Source organism: Sturnus vulgaris, chromosome 9 (assembly GCF_052056855.1).
Source record: "Sturnus vulgaris isolate bStuVul1 chromosome 9, bStuVul1.hap1, whole genome shotgun sequence".
Classification (NCBI taxonomy): Eukaryota; Metazoa; Chordata; class Aves; order Passeriformes; family Sturnidae; genus Sturnus; species Sturnus vulgaris.
The window spans coordinates 30,199,847-30,213,742 of NC_142251.1; the positions used below are offsets into that span (position 1 = coordinate 30,199,847).

Below are 13,896 nucleotides of genomic sequence, written 5' to 3' on the forward strand. Positions count from 1 at the left end.
TAAGCCTGGAAATTAAAGCAAGCCCTTCTGCTTTAGAGCATCTTACAAAAAACAATCATTTAAAACTTGTATACATCCCTCCCTGGTAATTCCTGCATTACAGCCACTGACTGAACTCTGCAGTTGTGACAAATGTCACTCTCCCAAAATTATGAGTCTGAAACCTGTGAAGCTAAGCAGCTTTACCATCCTTTGAATTTAAAAAATTAGCTTTCTTGATCAGTGAAACTACCCAAAAGCATGACTCTCAGAGTTTTCTACAAGAATTTTTTGTAAATGAAAATTCATAATATATGCAAATAATAGAGCAAAGATGCCTTTTGATGCAGATGCTTTGTAAGCACATAGTCATGGTGGTATTATAAATCATAATGTATTAATGTTCTCTGCATGTGGCATTTTCAAGGGGAGGAAAAATGGGTCTTGCATGCACTAGGGATAGGTGCTGACAGACTGACTGATGGATATTGCTTTAGTCAGTAAATTATGTCCTCACAGCAATATACTCTAGATATTGTACACCCAAGTCATTCCTAATAAAATGTCTTACAGATAATTTAGGAATGAATAAGAAGCAATGAATGTTTGTTTCTCCAACCTCTGGATCAATTTCATGTGTCAGGCCAAACTACTCTCCTTCATACCTGCCCATTAGGAAATAACAGGAGCTACTTGAGGCACTTTGCCCCAGAAAAATGGAAAGCAGTTCTAACTTTCCAATCCAATTTTCAATGCTATAGCATGGAACAAGCAGCTAGCTTAAAATAAGTATCCCAGACACCTAAATATGTCAATTTTATATGCACAAGGCTCAATTTCCTTCATGAAATAATTTAAAATGCCTATCTATAATGGAAGTAATTTTGCTTTGAGGATCAGCATTACAATATAAGAGCCTCCTAACCAAGGTGTGATCTAGTTCAAGAGGATCCCAGTGGAAAAGGCTGAGTAACTTGATTTGTATTAGGAGATCATGATGGAAGTATTCACATCTATTTTGGAACATGGGTAACTTTTTTGGCTTAAGCTACCTAAGCAAAAGCAGAATGTAGTGCTGTGACATGATCCTATGAACAAGCTACTATCAGAATCATTCTGTTGCAGTGTAAATCAGTAGAAGATTTACATCAGACATGAGAAGATGTGGACAGCCCCATTGGAGCATGGCAAAGTGCACAGAAAGTCTTTTTTAATCAGGGGAAAAAAAAAAAGGATGGACACTCAAGTGTCTCTTCAAGCCAGTTCATTTATTGTGGAAAGCGAAACCATGCTGATGAAGTGCCAGCCCACACATACACATTATCGTCTAGTATTTTATCCTTTCAGATTGCTTAATGAAGTGATTTTAGCACAGTCACTGATCTCTACACTCACTCTCAACAGCTCTTACCCAGCTGCAGATGACAACCTCTGCACACTGATGTAATATTGTCACTTAGCTGGGTAATTGTTCTCCTCACTTCCAGAGTGAACAACACCATCCTTCCCAGCCCAGCTGAGATCAGAGACCTTAACCAGTGGTTACTCAGGAGGGGGGCAGAAAAAAAGAATTTCCCAGTGAAAGTGCTGCCTACTGACATCCTGGAAAGATAAATATGGATAGAAAGGCTCAAAATGAAGGTGAGAAAAACAACATCCCTTGAAGTTCTCTAGTATATAATAATACAGGTAATTCAGCCAGACAGAGCTGTTGGATTTTCAGAACTTCACTGATGAACAACCATGGACTACTTTTTCCCACTTCCACACCATCTTAATTACATTTTTGTACTCCATCCAACTTCCTTGGTATCCTCAGAATAGCCAAGGGATTCAGCTAAGTTACTAACAGGACGGCAAGTTTGTAAGTACCATTAATGACCACTCCAAAAATATTAAGCTAATTTAATTCCAAATGGGGCCAAGACGTTATTTGCAGAGCCATCCACTCTGGAGTGCCGTTCCAGACTGTGAACCATATGCCTCATGTCAACAGACATATTAAAGTATGAATACACCCAGTTATATATTTAATGAGCAGAATGTAAAGGGTACTTAATTTCTGATGCTGGCATTCACAAGATGACATTTTTCCCAAGAATTTTTCTTGCTCACCTTGCAGGCCACATAGCTTGCACAATTCATATCTTCTCAAGTGCTCTATTTTGTGAAAATAATTGATTAAGGCAGTTTTGTTGGCATGCTTCCACCATTCTTGTTGGTCTCTACTATTACTTCCTGACCTACTGTTTCTCAACCAGAGTTGGGAAACACCCAGGAATTATTTTTCTTATTTAGACTCATTTGGATGACATCTCCAACAAGCAAACAAATGAAAGAAAAGTTAGTGAGGGCTGGGGTTTGAGTGGTGATTGGTTTGGGGTCTCATGTCCTTCTATGACTCCACATTAACATACAGAAAACAGAGAACTAGAATTTTGAGAAAAACAGTTCACATGACAGAGAACTAAATATGAGAGAGAAATAAGAATTTTATTCAGTCTGCAACATTCTGGTTCCCTCAGAATGCCTGACACCCACAAGGATGGTTTCCAAGTGTTGTGGGACGCCATTCACCATGATCAATGTGATGATCTACTGACCATGACACTTGGGCTTCTGTCCAGATCACAGGAACTGCCCCATCAACTAAATTATCATTTACCCTCTTCCAACAATGTTGGGTTCCAGGTGACAGCCCTATGTAGCACTCCCACAACAAGTTCAACTTGTTGCTTTCAGCACAACCTAAATACCAGCGATTCCTGCAGAGCAGGGTGGAGGGTGCCGTGCCAGCAGGGAGCTTTGCTCCACCCTGAGGTCACTGCTTGCTCCCTTTATGTATCCAGAAATCAAAGCTTTGCCAACCCCATCAGGTGAGAGCTGAACTCTCCATGACTAGCACAGACAGAAAAAAAAAGTTACCTGCTAACTTCTAACACCACATAAAGAGACAGAAAACCACCACCAAAAAGCTCTTAGTATGCAGCAGCCCAAAAACATGCAGCTTGCACTTACCAGGTAGGCAGCAGAAAAGCAGGAGCATTCCAGAGAACAAGTGGCTGTGACCAGCAATATGATTCCCTACCCCTGCCCCATGAATCATGTGGTCTCCCTCCCTCTTACCACTCAGTTCCACATGTGTTTATAGGAAGACTACGTTAATCTCTGCATCAGCACCAAAATACAGCAACTGCCAAAGCCCAAGGCCCTGCCAAGCACTAGAGATCAGTGCAAGAAAGGGAGCATATGGAGGGGTTTTTTAATCTCTTCCCAAATTACGGACCGGATTTGGTGGTGAAGCAAGGAAGCATGGCAAGGGAAGAGACTGCATAATTTAAGGAACTTTTACAAGGACATACCAAGTCCTCCATCTTGTGGACATGGGCTTAATTTCTGACTGATGCAATATCTTAGAGCTTCCTCCTGGACACTCTGGTGAGAGTTTCTCTGAAGAAAATACAGATGGCATTTTGGAGTGACCTTGGGACATACTAGGCCAGGACTTTAAGACCATGAATGTTGTGAAAGCTGGCATTAGAATTATGCTTTATTTTGTACAGTTGGCATTTTTCTGTAGTTGTTACCTCTGGAACCAAACAGATGTGGAGACAATTACAACATCTATTCTAGAAAAAGGACCTGTCTGTCAGAGTGTCAGTGAGACTGAACTTGGAAATCTGATGGAAGCCTACTCCAAAACGAATCAAAACAATTAGGAAAATGGATAAATAAATAGGAAAAAAATAGTTTAAATCCCCTTTCTTTAAGCCAGATGTTGATTTTTCAATGCTTGTGGTTGATGCCACTTTTGAAGGTTGCCCAAAGACATGAATCTAAGGAAACATGTTGGCAGAGCTGTTCCACTTCTCTGGCAGGTGTTCACATCACAACATTGCCCTCTAGAAGTCCCTGCTGAGCACAGTGAAGGTGCAGGAGAAGAAGAATGTAATATCATATGTTACCACAGCAGACCCACTGCCCAAGGATCAGCACTGTTCTGCTAGGCAAGAATGTATCAGGAAAAATTTCTTCACTGAAATGGTGGTCAAGCATTGGAACAGGCTGCCCATAGAAGTGGTGGAGTCACCTGGAAGTGTTAAAAAAATGTGTGCATGTGGCTTTTAGGGACATTGTTTAGTAGTGGCCTTGGAAGTGCCAGGTTAACGGTTGGAGCTGATAATCTTGGAGATAATTTCCAACCTTAATAATTCTATGGTTCCATACAGACTCACCACAGCCATTTGTAGTTGCCATCTCCTGCTCATAGAAGCAGCTCTTACTCTGTAATCTAATTTTTGCTGTCATGTGTACCACGACAATTTCACCATCATTTCCCATTAAATCTATAACATATATACTCCTAGCCTGTAGACAATTTCACATGTGGAGGCGATAGTGCTGAAACCATAAGCTCTGCCTGTAGTTGTACCATTTGCTTGCTGACTTCCTGTACAGATTTCCCTCTCCCTTACCAGAAGCAGTCATCCATAGCTGAAGAAAATTAATGGAAGAGGATCATGAGGTCTCCATTCTGCCATTGGCCCAGTTTCAAATCCCACCATTATTAGCCCTCCTAAAAAACATTTGTGCTGTCTAATGCCAATTAGCCAAGAAATCTAGATAAAAGGAAGTGTTCTCTTTCTGGAGAATTAAAGCTTGGACAACGTACATACCTCTACAGGCTGGAAACTGAATCTATCTCTTGATGCCAACGAGTCATTTACAAATGTCATTCACACCCTGTAATTTGATGCATCCCCAAATTCTCTGACTTCCAATATTACACATTACACTGACTCCCAGGTATCAGAAAATGGCAAGGTTAAGGCTTAGTGCAGCAGAATGTCTCTTCCTCCTGTTTATGCACAAATGAAGCTGATTTGCTCCCATGAGCTTTAAAGAGCCATGACAGATTTTCTGACACTAGTCACCTCAAGTATTCATTGCAATTACACTTTTCTCCCCACTCCCTGGAGATTTTAAGGAGAAAAAGAGCGAGAGCACCAACAGAGTATCAGATAAAGCTGGGCAAAACATGAAGAATTTGCAGGAAAGTAAGTTGCTGCTCACATCTGCCTTCACAACTGCCCAGCACTGTACTCTCAATTCTCTACCCTATTACCATGTTAATCGTATGAAAGAACCCCAAAAGGAGACAAGAAATTCTAAAGACAACCTCATGGTAACTACCTCAAAATCACCTAAATGAAATTTGGAAGGGATGGGCATTGTGGTGCCTTGACCTTTATAAGCAGTTTGCCAAAAGTTTGCTTGTTTTTCAAAGAAACGCATGTTTGTTTGAAAAAAGCTAAGGCAGAAGGTTTTCATTTTCTGATCATGTAATTCAAAAGCAGCTGCAGAGCAAGCCTATTGGTTCAGGCTAACAAAAACAGTTCTCTTCAAGTTAGTAAATTAGTATTCACCCTGTCTACGGAAGGAGGATGTCATAATCAGCACCTATTAAAGGAGGTTTCCAAGGTTGAAAACATTTGACTCAGGAGATTTCATTCCCTGGTTCCTTAGACAACATTTATTGGTTTTGTATCTACTCGAAAATGTTCAACCATATCAAAAGGCAGGAAACTTAAATGCTTTCTAGCTTTCTAACACTTAATACATTTTAGGACAAAAGCTGCTGGAAAAGCAAGTGGCACTGCTAAGGCAGTGTCCTTTATATTGAAAGGAAACCAAATCTTGTTTTTTATGTGCAACCTATAGGATTCCTTGAACAACCTTGATTTACCATCACTTTCTAGGGGACAGGAAGTAAGGTTGGCAACATCCTTCCTATGCTGGAAACATAACATAATGCCAGCCACAAGTAAATCCTGACATATATTCCCACAGCGTGCCCTTGAATGATGATGTCTGGCCTTACCTAGAAATTCAATGTCCTTTAAGAATGTACTGACTGAGGTAAGGGCTCTCAGTGAGAGGGAGAATAAACATCATGATTTAAGTGGCAATAATATGAAAGCAGCTTACAAAAACCTGTTCTTCATCTTTGCATCTACATGTTGTTCTAATACTAACATTTAATTTCTGTACCAGTAAGCAGAAAAGTACCAATGTAAACACCTTTGCATAAAGCCGAAATAATGAATAAAAGAGTTGATATACACGTGCAACGCAGATAAAACCCCTGCAAGTTTTTAGTAGCTTAGAGTCAACTCAATTTATTTTAAAAACAGAACAGCTCTGTGCCTCGCAGCCAACCCCGCCTGGCAGCAATCCCCGCAGCAATCCCCGCCCTACAGGGGGGTTCTGTCTCACCTGTGCACTGCATTCTGCGGGAATGCTCTCAGCTCCACCATGGTCCTGCCAGGAAGGCGGCGGAGCCTCCGCGCTCGCTGCCCCGGCCGGGCAGGAATGCAGAAAAGCCGGAGCCGTCCAGCGCCAGCCTCGCTATTCAGCTCCTTGGCTCGGGCTGAGCGAGAGGCGCGCTCCGAGAGCCGCCCGCCCCCGCAGCGCAGGGGATGCTCCCCAAAAAGGGCCACACGATCCGGCCGGCATGGACACGCACTCCATCCCGCCCGGCCCCAGGGAGTGCGCGGAGCCCAGAGCAGCGCAAGCACTCGGGGTGGGGTGGGAGGGGTGTGGGCAGGAGGAGACACTCCTGCGAAAACTCGTCTGATGCTGAGGAAACTCAGGCATTTCAAGCAGCTGACTCCGAGGCTAAAATCGGCTACAAGGAAACTTAAGAGGGTGATATCACTGCACACGCTGTCCAGAGTGCAAGAAGCCAGTTTATATGAAAATATCTCATGAGCTGGACGAGGAACTACATCTGAATGTGTTTGGAAAACGGCACTTCCTTTGAAGATGTTTCCCCACTTCAAATGCTCCTACAGCTTAGGAAATACACAGCACCAAAAAAAGCCCAAGTGTCACTTAAGCAAACAATAAACTTCCCTCCCCCCCTTTGTTTTCTGCACTGACTTTTGTTTTTGTCTTTAAATTCAAAGATCTGTGGCTTTGGGAGTGAAATGGTGAAGTCTGATACTAATTGCCTTTTCCTGAGCTCTGTTCTTTTTTTATTTTAGAAGTGCTGGGAGCTGAACTTCCAGGCATAGCATTTTTATTTATAGCTTTTTAAGACACAGAAGCCAAGCCCTACACAGTTTGGTTGCTGCTGCCACCATACCATCCCGTTAAACGTTGTGACACCCCAAGACAAGAGCGTCTCATGTTTAAAAGCCCATAGTCTGCCCTCCAGCAGATCCCACCTGCCAGCCAGGGCCACCGGAGCACACAAACACACACACAAGAAGAATGTGAAATTGTTCAGCCTGTTGCTAAACAGGCTAAAATTGCTCACCAAGAAATGAGGGGCTGCATGCTCCCTCCTACCTTTTGCTCTTGCCAAGAGTGAGTGTTCTGTTTATTTTTAATTTTCTTCAATTGTTTCCTAATTTTCTCCAATTCTGCCGTTTGATTGCAATACCATATTCCCCTCTGATTCAGTCCTTTTTTTCCACCACCTTTCTTCTTGCAGGGTTACTTAAAACGAACTTCTGCACATTATCTCAGGTAACAATTTCCCACACCCTCAGTGTTTCCCCTGGAAGCTTTGGTCACCCTACCTCCTGCCAAGGCTCAGGTGGAAAATCTGTGGGAAAAGCAAGCCTAGCCCTTGGGAAAGCAACTTACTCAAAGTGTGCTTAAACATTACTGGCTGCAAAATAAATGATAAAAAATTGTAACTGCTCCCTAGCCCTCTAAAGCCAATCACTAAGGGATCCGGGATCCTGCACCAAGAGTAGCACTGGAACAGGAGAGAGGCTTAAAAAAAAGGCATTTTCCCGCAAAGATCTGTCACTAACAGCAGCATAACAAAATATACAGTCCCTCCAAAGGACAAATTGGTTTGATCTCTTGCTTGGAAATGCCTAATTCCTGGAATCAGTAGTAAAAACTTGGGATCAGAGTGGAGGCAGACTCCGCCGAGAGCAGCAACAGCTCCTAAGGGCCCATGATCTCCTGTGTGTGCCCACCCCATGGCAGAGAGCCACGAATGCTCTGCTAATTACACAGCACTCTTCATTCCAGAGCTCTGTACCAGCGGCACCACAGAAAAGCATCTCTCCGGAGGGTGGAGCAACATCACACAATTCACGTGTACCACAGGGCATGAGAGAAAAGATGGAAAAATTTAGGACTGGGATGTAAAAGTTAGCCTGTACATCTCTTCAAAGGGTTCTTGTGCTTTTATGGGCAAATCCTGGCTTCTTACTTTCTTTCTTTTTATTTATTTATTTGTTTGCAATTTGTCTGGATTTGTTTCCAGGTTTTGCTTTTTCTTTTTCCATCATTTAGGAATCCTCTGTTTCAAAATCAGGTTCTAACAGAACAGTTAAAACTTCAGATTCAGCTCTGAAATATGGCCATAATCTGCCTATTTCTCCCAAAGAAGCCATTTTTAGTGATGCAGGAAGGTTCAGTCTGGGTAGCTATTTTTGTCAATCCTCCAACTTGCTGTATGGACCTCAAAAAAAGATTTCTGAAATGCTGAAGAATCTGTCTGACTCAACCAAAGACATCTGCTGAAGACTCAGATAAAAAGAGTGAATGGGGCAATTAATAAATAAAAAAATTACAGGTGAGAAAGGCAGATTATACAAGTACTTGGAATTATTCTAGAAATCTACCCAGACTCAGAAATTTGAAATGCAATTTGCAAAGTCTAGGGATAAGAGTTGTTTCCAAAAGACTGTGACATTGAATAAAAATTATTAGAAACCTCTGAAAATATTGCATGACTTTGGTTCAAATAACAGGACTTTTATGATACTGCTTTAGTTTGTCCATGCCACAGAACAGTGGGAAAAGACTATTTCTGAGAAGGAACAAGTGAGATGACTAGAACTTTCAATGGTCAGATCCTCACCTAAACTGCATCCAGCTCTCTGAAAGGTGAAGGAAATATTTGCAGTTTCAATTGAGACAAAAATAAAGCAGAAAAACCCTTCAGTTCTTCACTGGGCGATGCATGAGATCAAGCAGCCTCAAACATGCATGAAGAATTATTAGTCTGTAGCCAAAAGCACTTTACTGGACCACCAATTGTATCTTAATGGGCACTGATCAGTGCTAGAATGGATAGTCCTCTCCAGCTCCAAGGCTGCTTTTGGGAATCCATGATTAGCTTGCAGCACAGAGGTGCCTGGTAGAAGAGTTCCTGACGAACTCCAGTGGAGTTCAATACCCCAGTTTTCCTCTGTAACTTTTAAATTTTTCTTTTAAGTAAATTATCTCTCTCTGCTGAGCTGCTGAAACGTTCTTATCCACTTTGCAGATAAAAATCACAGTTCTAATTCTTTCCTCCCCTTGTGCCATGAAAGAGGGAACACTGACAAAGGGTGGCAGGGTAATAAAGTCCCCAGTATGTGCTTGGGCCGTGGCTCCACTCCTACTGTAAGAGCACTGGCTCCATCAAAGCCAACAGAGAGAGCAGCTCTGTATTACACCCAAGCTCCTCTAACTCCAGGCTGCTACTGGGGCTAATTTGGAACATCTCCCAGGTCACATTCAAGGCCAGCCCATCAACACAACAAGGAATTGATCATCACTTAGCTGTGTGAAGTCACATCGATTCCCCTGGCAAGCAACAAAAGCAGCACCAAGGAGGGTGGGAGAGCAAGACGACCGGAATGTGCATATCCTTGCACAGCAGAGACAGCTTTGTACACTTAATTTCATACAGATTTCAAACTAGATGCACCTAATCTCATAAATATTTGCATTTTTTATCAATATCAATTTATACTAAAGCTATAAACTGATCAACAGCTAATTCTGTTAACTAATACCAAACTCTGAAGCAGATCAGTACATTTAAGTTTAGGTCAACAGTTCAAATCAACTCTAGACAAGACAAGGAAATTCAGGCAGTAGGAAGGAAGGCTGATCTTCCATTAAGTGTTAAGCCAGTCATTACTGATGGAAAAAAGTCAGTCGTTATTGATGGCTGGGTGAAGTGCTATTACTTTTTGCCACAAGATAAACAACTAGAAAAGAGGTCTACAAAATTGAACAATCCACAGTGAATTCATGTATGATTTAAGGGAGATGTCTCTAAAGAATTTAATAAATACTTTTTTATTGTTGTTCTTGAGAAAACAAAGCAAAATCATAAGGCCCTCCATAATAAACCAGGATTTGGTTAGAACACAGGCAACAAATCTGCCCCAGATGGCCCAAGAGCCACCAGTTCTTAGAAATTACAACATTGCACAACACGCTCTCCTTACAAAGTGTTCTTTTATGCTCTCAACATAAAATTTAAAAATCACTAAAGTGATTTTTTTGTGTGTGCTCTGGAAGCAGTGGGCAGGGATGAAATATACATTTCCAAGGGAAAAAAAAAGCCCTAACAGATTATGCGTCAATATTAGAAAGCTGAGATTATGTGTTCTTACCCCTTATCTCTGCCCTAAAAAGGTTTAAGATCTAAACAGATAAAATTTGCTTCATGATGAAACTCAGCTTTCAGCACAGATGATCTGTGTGCAAGGGAATAAAGTTTCAGCAGTACTCAGAACAAACCAAAATCCTTTGGCTTCGCTCACGTTACAGAAGAAGAAAGATAGCAGCTTGGCAATTTTCTGTATACAAATAACTCCAACTGCCCAGGGGAATGTCACTGAGATCCAGGCATCCTGTTTGTTACATCCAGCCTCCCTGGAGTCAGCTTTAATTTCAAGTGGAGTTGTCCAGACTCTTCATCCTTCCAAGGCAGGCAAATTGCACTGTACATTGTCCAAATTTCAGATTACTTCAGGGCTTTTTCCAAAGTTTCCTAACCTCTTTTGTGGATGCAAAAGATAGCAGGGCACTTTTCACACAGTAGATGTTTCTCTGTGTAGCCTGTCCAAGAGCTGGAGGTTTTTTTAAAAGGCAACTCATGGTTTGTATGCATTTGCATTTTGGGACAGAACATGATGGGTAAACAATGTCATCTAAAGACTTAGAAGTTTTAGAATTTCAATTGATCTTGGCATAGTTACACTCCCTACTACTCATACCCAAGTCACAGCACTAAGAGATCATGACCCAAGGCACCACACGGTGAAGCAGGCAAAGGTTGTGGTTGTCAGCAAACCCTTAGTTGTGTAATTACATGAGCCAAAGGCTTCAGATCCCAGCTTGCTAAAGGCTCCCACGCATGAGTTCTGGCAGGTCTGGGCTGAAGGGAAGCACAGAATAGAGCCATGGGGCTCAAAATGCATGGGACCACCTGCAGCCTGTGGAAACACCGTGTGGTGCCACATCCCACAGGGTGCAGAACCACACTCCCTGTCCCGACCTCAGTCCAGCATCACCTTGCAGCTGCTGGGGGGGCACTGCAACTGAAGTTCGTGGTACAAAGCACAGTTCAAAAAGTAAAAGAAAATCCCCAACCGCTCACTGAGGCTTGCTAAATTACATAATAAAGGGAACTGGCAGCAAGGCATCTGATTCTTCTGAGTCTGCAGAGGAGGATGGGAATCTCTCACAGGTACACACAAACACGCTGGTGCAAGCCCAGGTCAGGCAAACACGTCAAGTCAGCACATCTGAATCCATCTTCCTGCCAGAGATACTGCCAAACACACCCCTCAGACTGAGGGCTAAGCACAAACCCTGTTTTGCATCCCTGCTATGCATAACAGTTGACAGTAGATTGGTATTTTGCACATGGCAGCAGGGTGAAAAAGCAGACAGTGCTACTGGGAAAATTACTTCATCAAGACACACCATAAATTCCTACAGATGAGATACAGGGGAGTGCATTTTTTCATCCCTACTTTCTAGCAGATATTCTTTGTAGCCAAGCTGAGTGGTGGAGGGTGAAGGACAGCCCGCTTGTTGGCACACAGTTTCCTTAGAAGTGACAGGACTTCCATTATATCAAATTCCTGCATATCTCCTAAATAAATTTTTGTGGAACATAAAAATCTTTACTGAGTGTAAAAACTGGTGCATTGCAGGTTCTTCCACTGAGCAGGTAACAAACAATCCTTTTTCTTTCAAAACAGTCTCTCTCCCCATCTCTAAAACTAGTAACCCTTTCCAGGTACTTATCCTAGCTCTTACTGTATAATGCTCTTAATTATGTGGTGAGCACAGAGTAAATCTATTTTTTCATTCATCACAAATACTCATTCCAGCTGGAATATATAGAAAGCAAGGCTCAGCTTTGATAGTTTTAGCTGTAAACAACTTTGTCTTAGAAACAGCAGTTTTTAAAACCACCCCAGGAATCTTTTTAGCTCTTGTCTGTTCTCTCCTGCCAGGTTTTTACCTGAAGAAAGAGCATGGGCTGGGTATTGGAGCAATCCTCCCCAGGCAGGAGGGCTCAGCAGAGACTTGCAGGAACTATTCTAAGAGGTACACACCATGCAGCAATGAAACCAGATGCTGCTTAACTCATCTTCTGTTGCTCACTCCAATTCCAAAGCCTCTGGATTTTTAGAAGAGTACAGAGGCAGGATTTCTGCCCAGCTAACTGCTCACCTGGTAGCAATGCAATTTGGGTCTGCCATCGAAACAGATCAGTGCTTCATTCTCAGTGCTAGTGACTCAGGGTGAGGACAAAACTAAAATTTACAAGGGGCATCTTCACCTCTGACCTCCTTTCAGCAACCTTTTTTCAAGAGAGGCACATTCCGACTGAGAAAAAGCCGGGTTAACTTGTTTCAACAAGTTAAACAGTCTTTTTCTTTTTCTTGTATGATTTCACCTCCAAATATAAAAAGATTTATTTGCATCACCACTAGCCATTCCAAGCATCAGAGAATCTCAAAACTCTCCCTGATGAAGCTTTTTCCTAATACTTTAAAAAAACAACAGCAACAAAGAACCCCAAAGCCTTTGATCACTTTCAATTCCTCCTGATATTTCCACATATGCAGGCAAAAAAAATCTCTTATTAATGCCACAAAGCTTCCAGAATCCAAACTTTTGCTGTGTAGTCTCTTAAACAGCTCTCATTTAGAGTGAGCAGGTGGTGAGAAGGAAGTAGAGCAAGAGAGAAGACAATTATTTTGGGAAAGGAAGTGGTAACTACTACTAGCCTGTCAAACAGCATGAATGGTGGAAATCTGAATCATGCTTTTACTATATGAATGGGCTAATTCCAACAGACTGTTATAAACAACAATCCTTTAAAAGGATGTAATCTCCCTAACAGGAAAAAATACACCTGTTAGAAAAGAGCAGAATCTGGAGCAGAATTGGAGGCAAAACGGAGATGGGCCAGCTTGAGTTCCTCTTCCTGTGACATTTAGGTGCTGGTCTCCAGGGCCTGAATCACACTTTGTAACAGAATTGGCCCATTGCAAATAACACTTGAAAGAAGGTTAGAGGCTGTCAAGCTGGAGTTAGGAAGAAATTACAGCTACATTTTTAGCTTTCTTGAATGGAGGCTCCTCTGAGTAAGTGCTGCCGAGATGAAATTCTAGCAAGTAAATGACATATTTAGAGTGTGCCTGTTCACTCACAGAGGTATTACTACAATGATAAGGATTATGCATCAAGGAAATTTTATGGCATATATATAACAGATGGCTTGCTGACACAACTTAGTGTACAGTGTATCTTCCAGACAGGAATTAAGAATCTCAGCATTAGCAACAACCTCTCCACTTCCTACAAGCAGAGGACAAGCTGTTAAGCTAGCAGCATATGCTGAGTGCCTCTGGAGTTACAGTTTTTAAATTATTTTATTAGTTTTCAGTGTTTAAACAAGCCACTTTCCATCTTGTGTTTTTTTCTGTGTCTGCCCCTCTGGCCCTCGTTTGAGGGTGACCACAGTAGTTCCTGCTGCACAGAAGGGATGGCTCAGCTGCTCCTCTGGCAGCTGCTGAACCATCACAAATTATGGCTCACTGTACTGAAGTATGTGGAAATTGGTGTCTATCTTGGTACATGGGA

The 13,896-nt window shown here is 42.0% G+C and overlaps 1 protein-coding gene across 10 annotated transcripts in view; it reads right to left on the minus strand.

Annotated features, from left to right (window-relative positions):
- The window catches only part of RASAL2 (RAS protein activator like 2), a 162,958-nt gene that overhangs the window by 57,312 nt on the left and 91,750 nt on the right, over positions 1-13,896 (minus strand). The window contains exon 1 of one of the 10 annotated variants that reach the window (XM_088170346.1): positions 6,256-6,346. The exons of the other annotated variants lie outside the window; for them this stretch is intronic. Coding sequence (XP_088026472.1) covers positions 6,256-6,268 — 13 coding nt within the window. The 5' untranslated portion in view covers positions 6,269-6,346. Of the gene's footprint in view, positions 1-6,255; positions 6,347-13,896 lie in introns of those variants that run through there. 10 annotated transcript variants of the gene reach the window in all.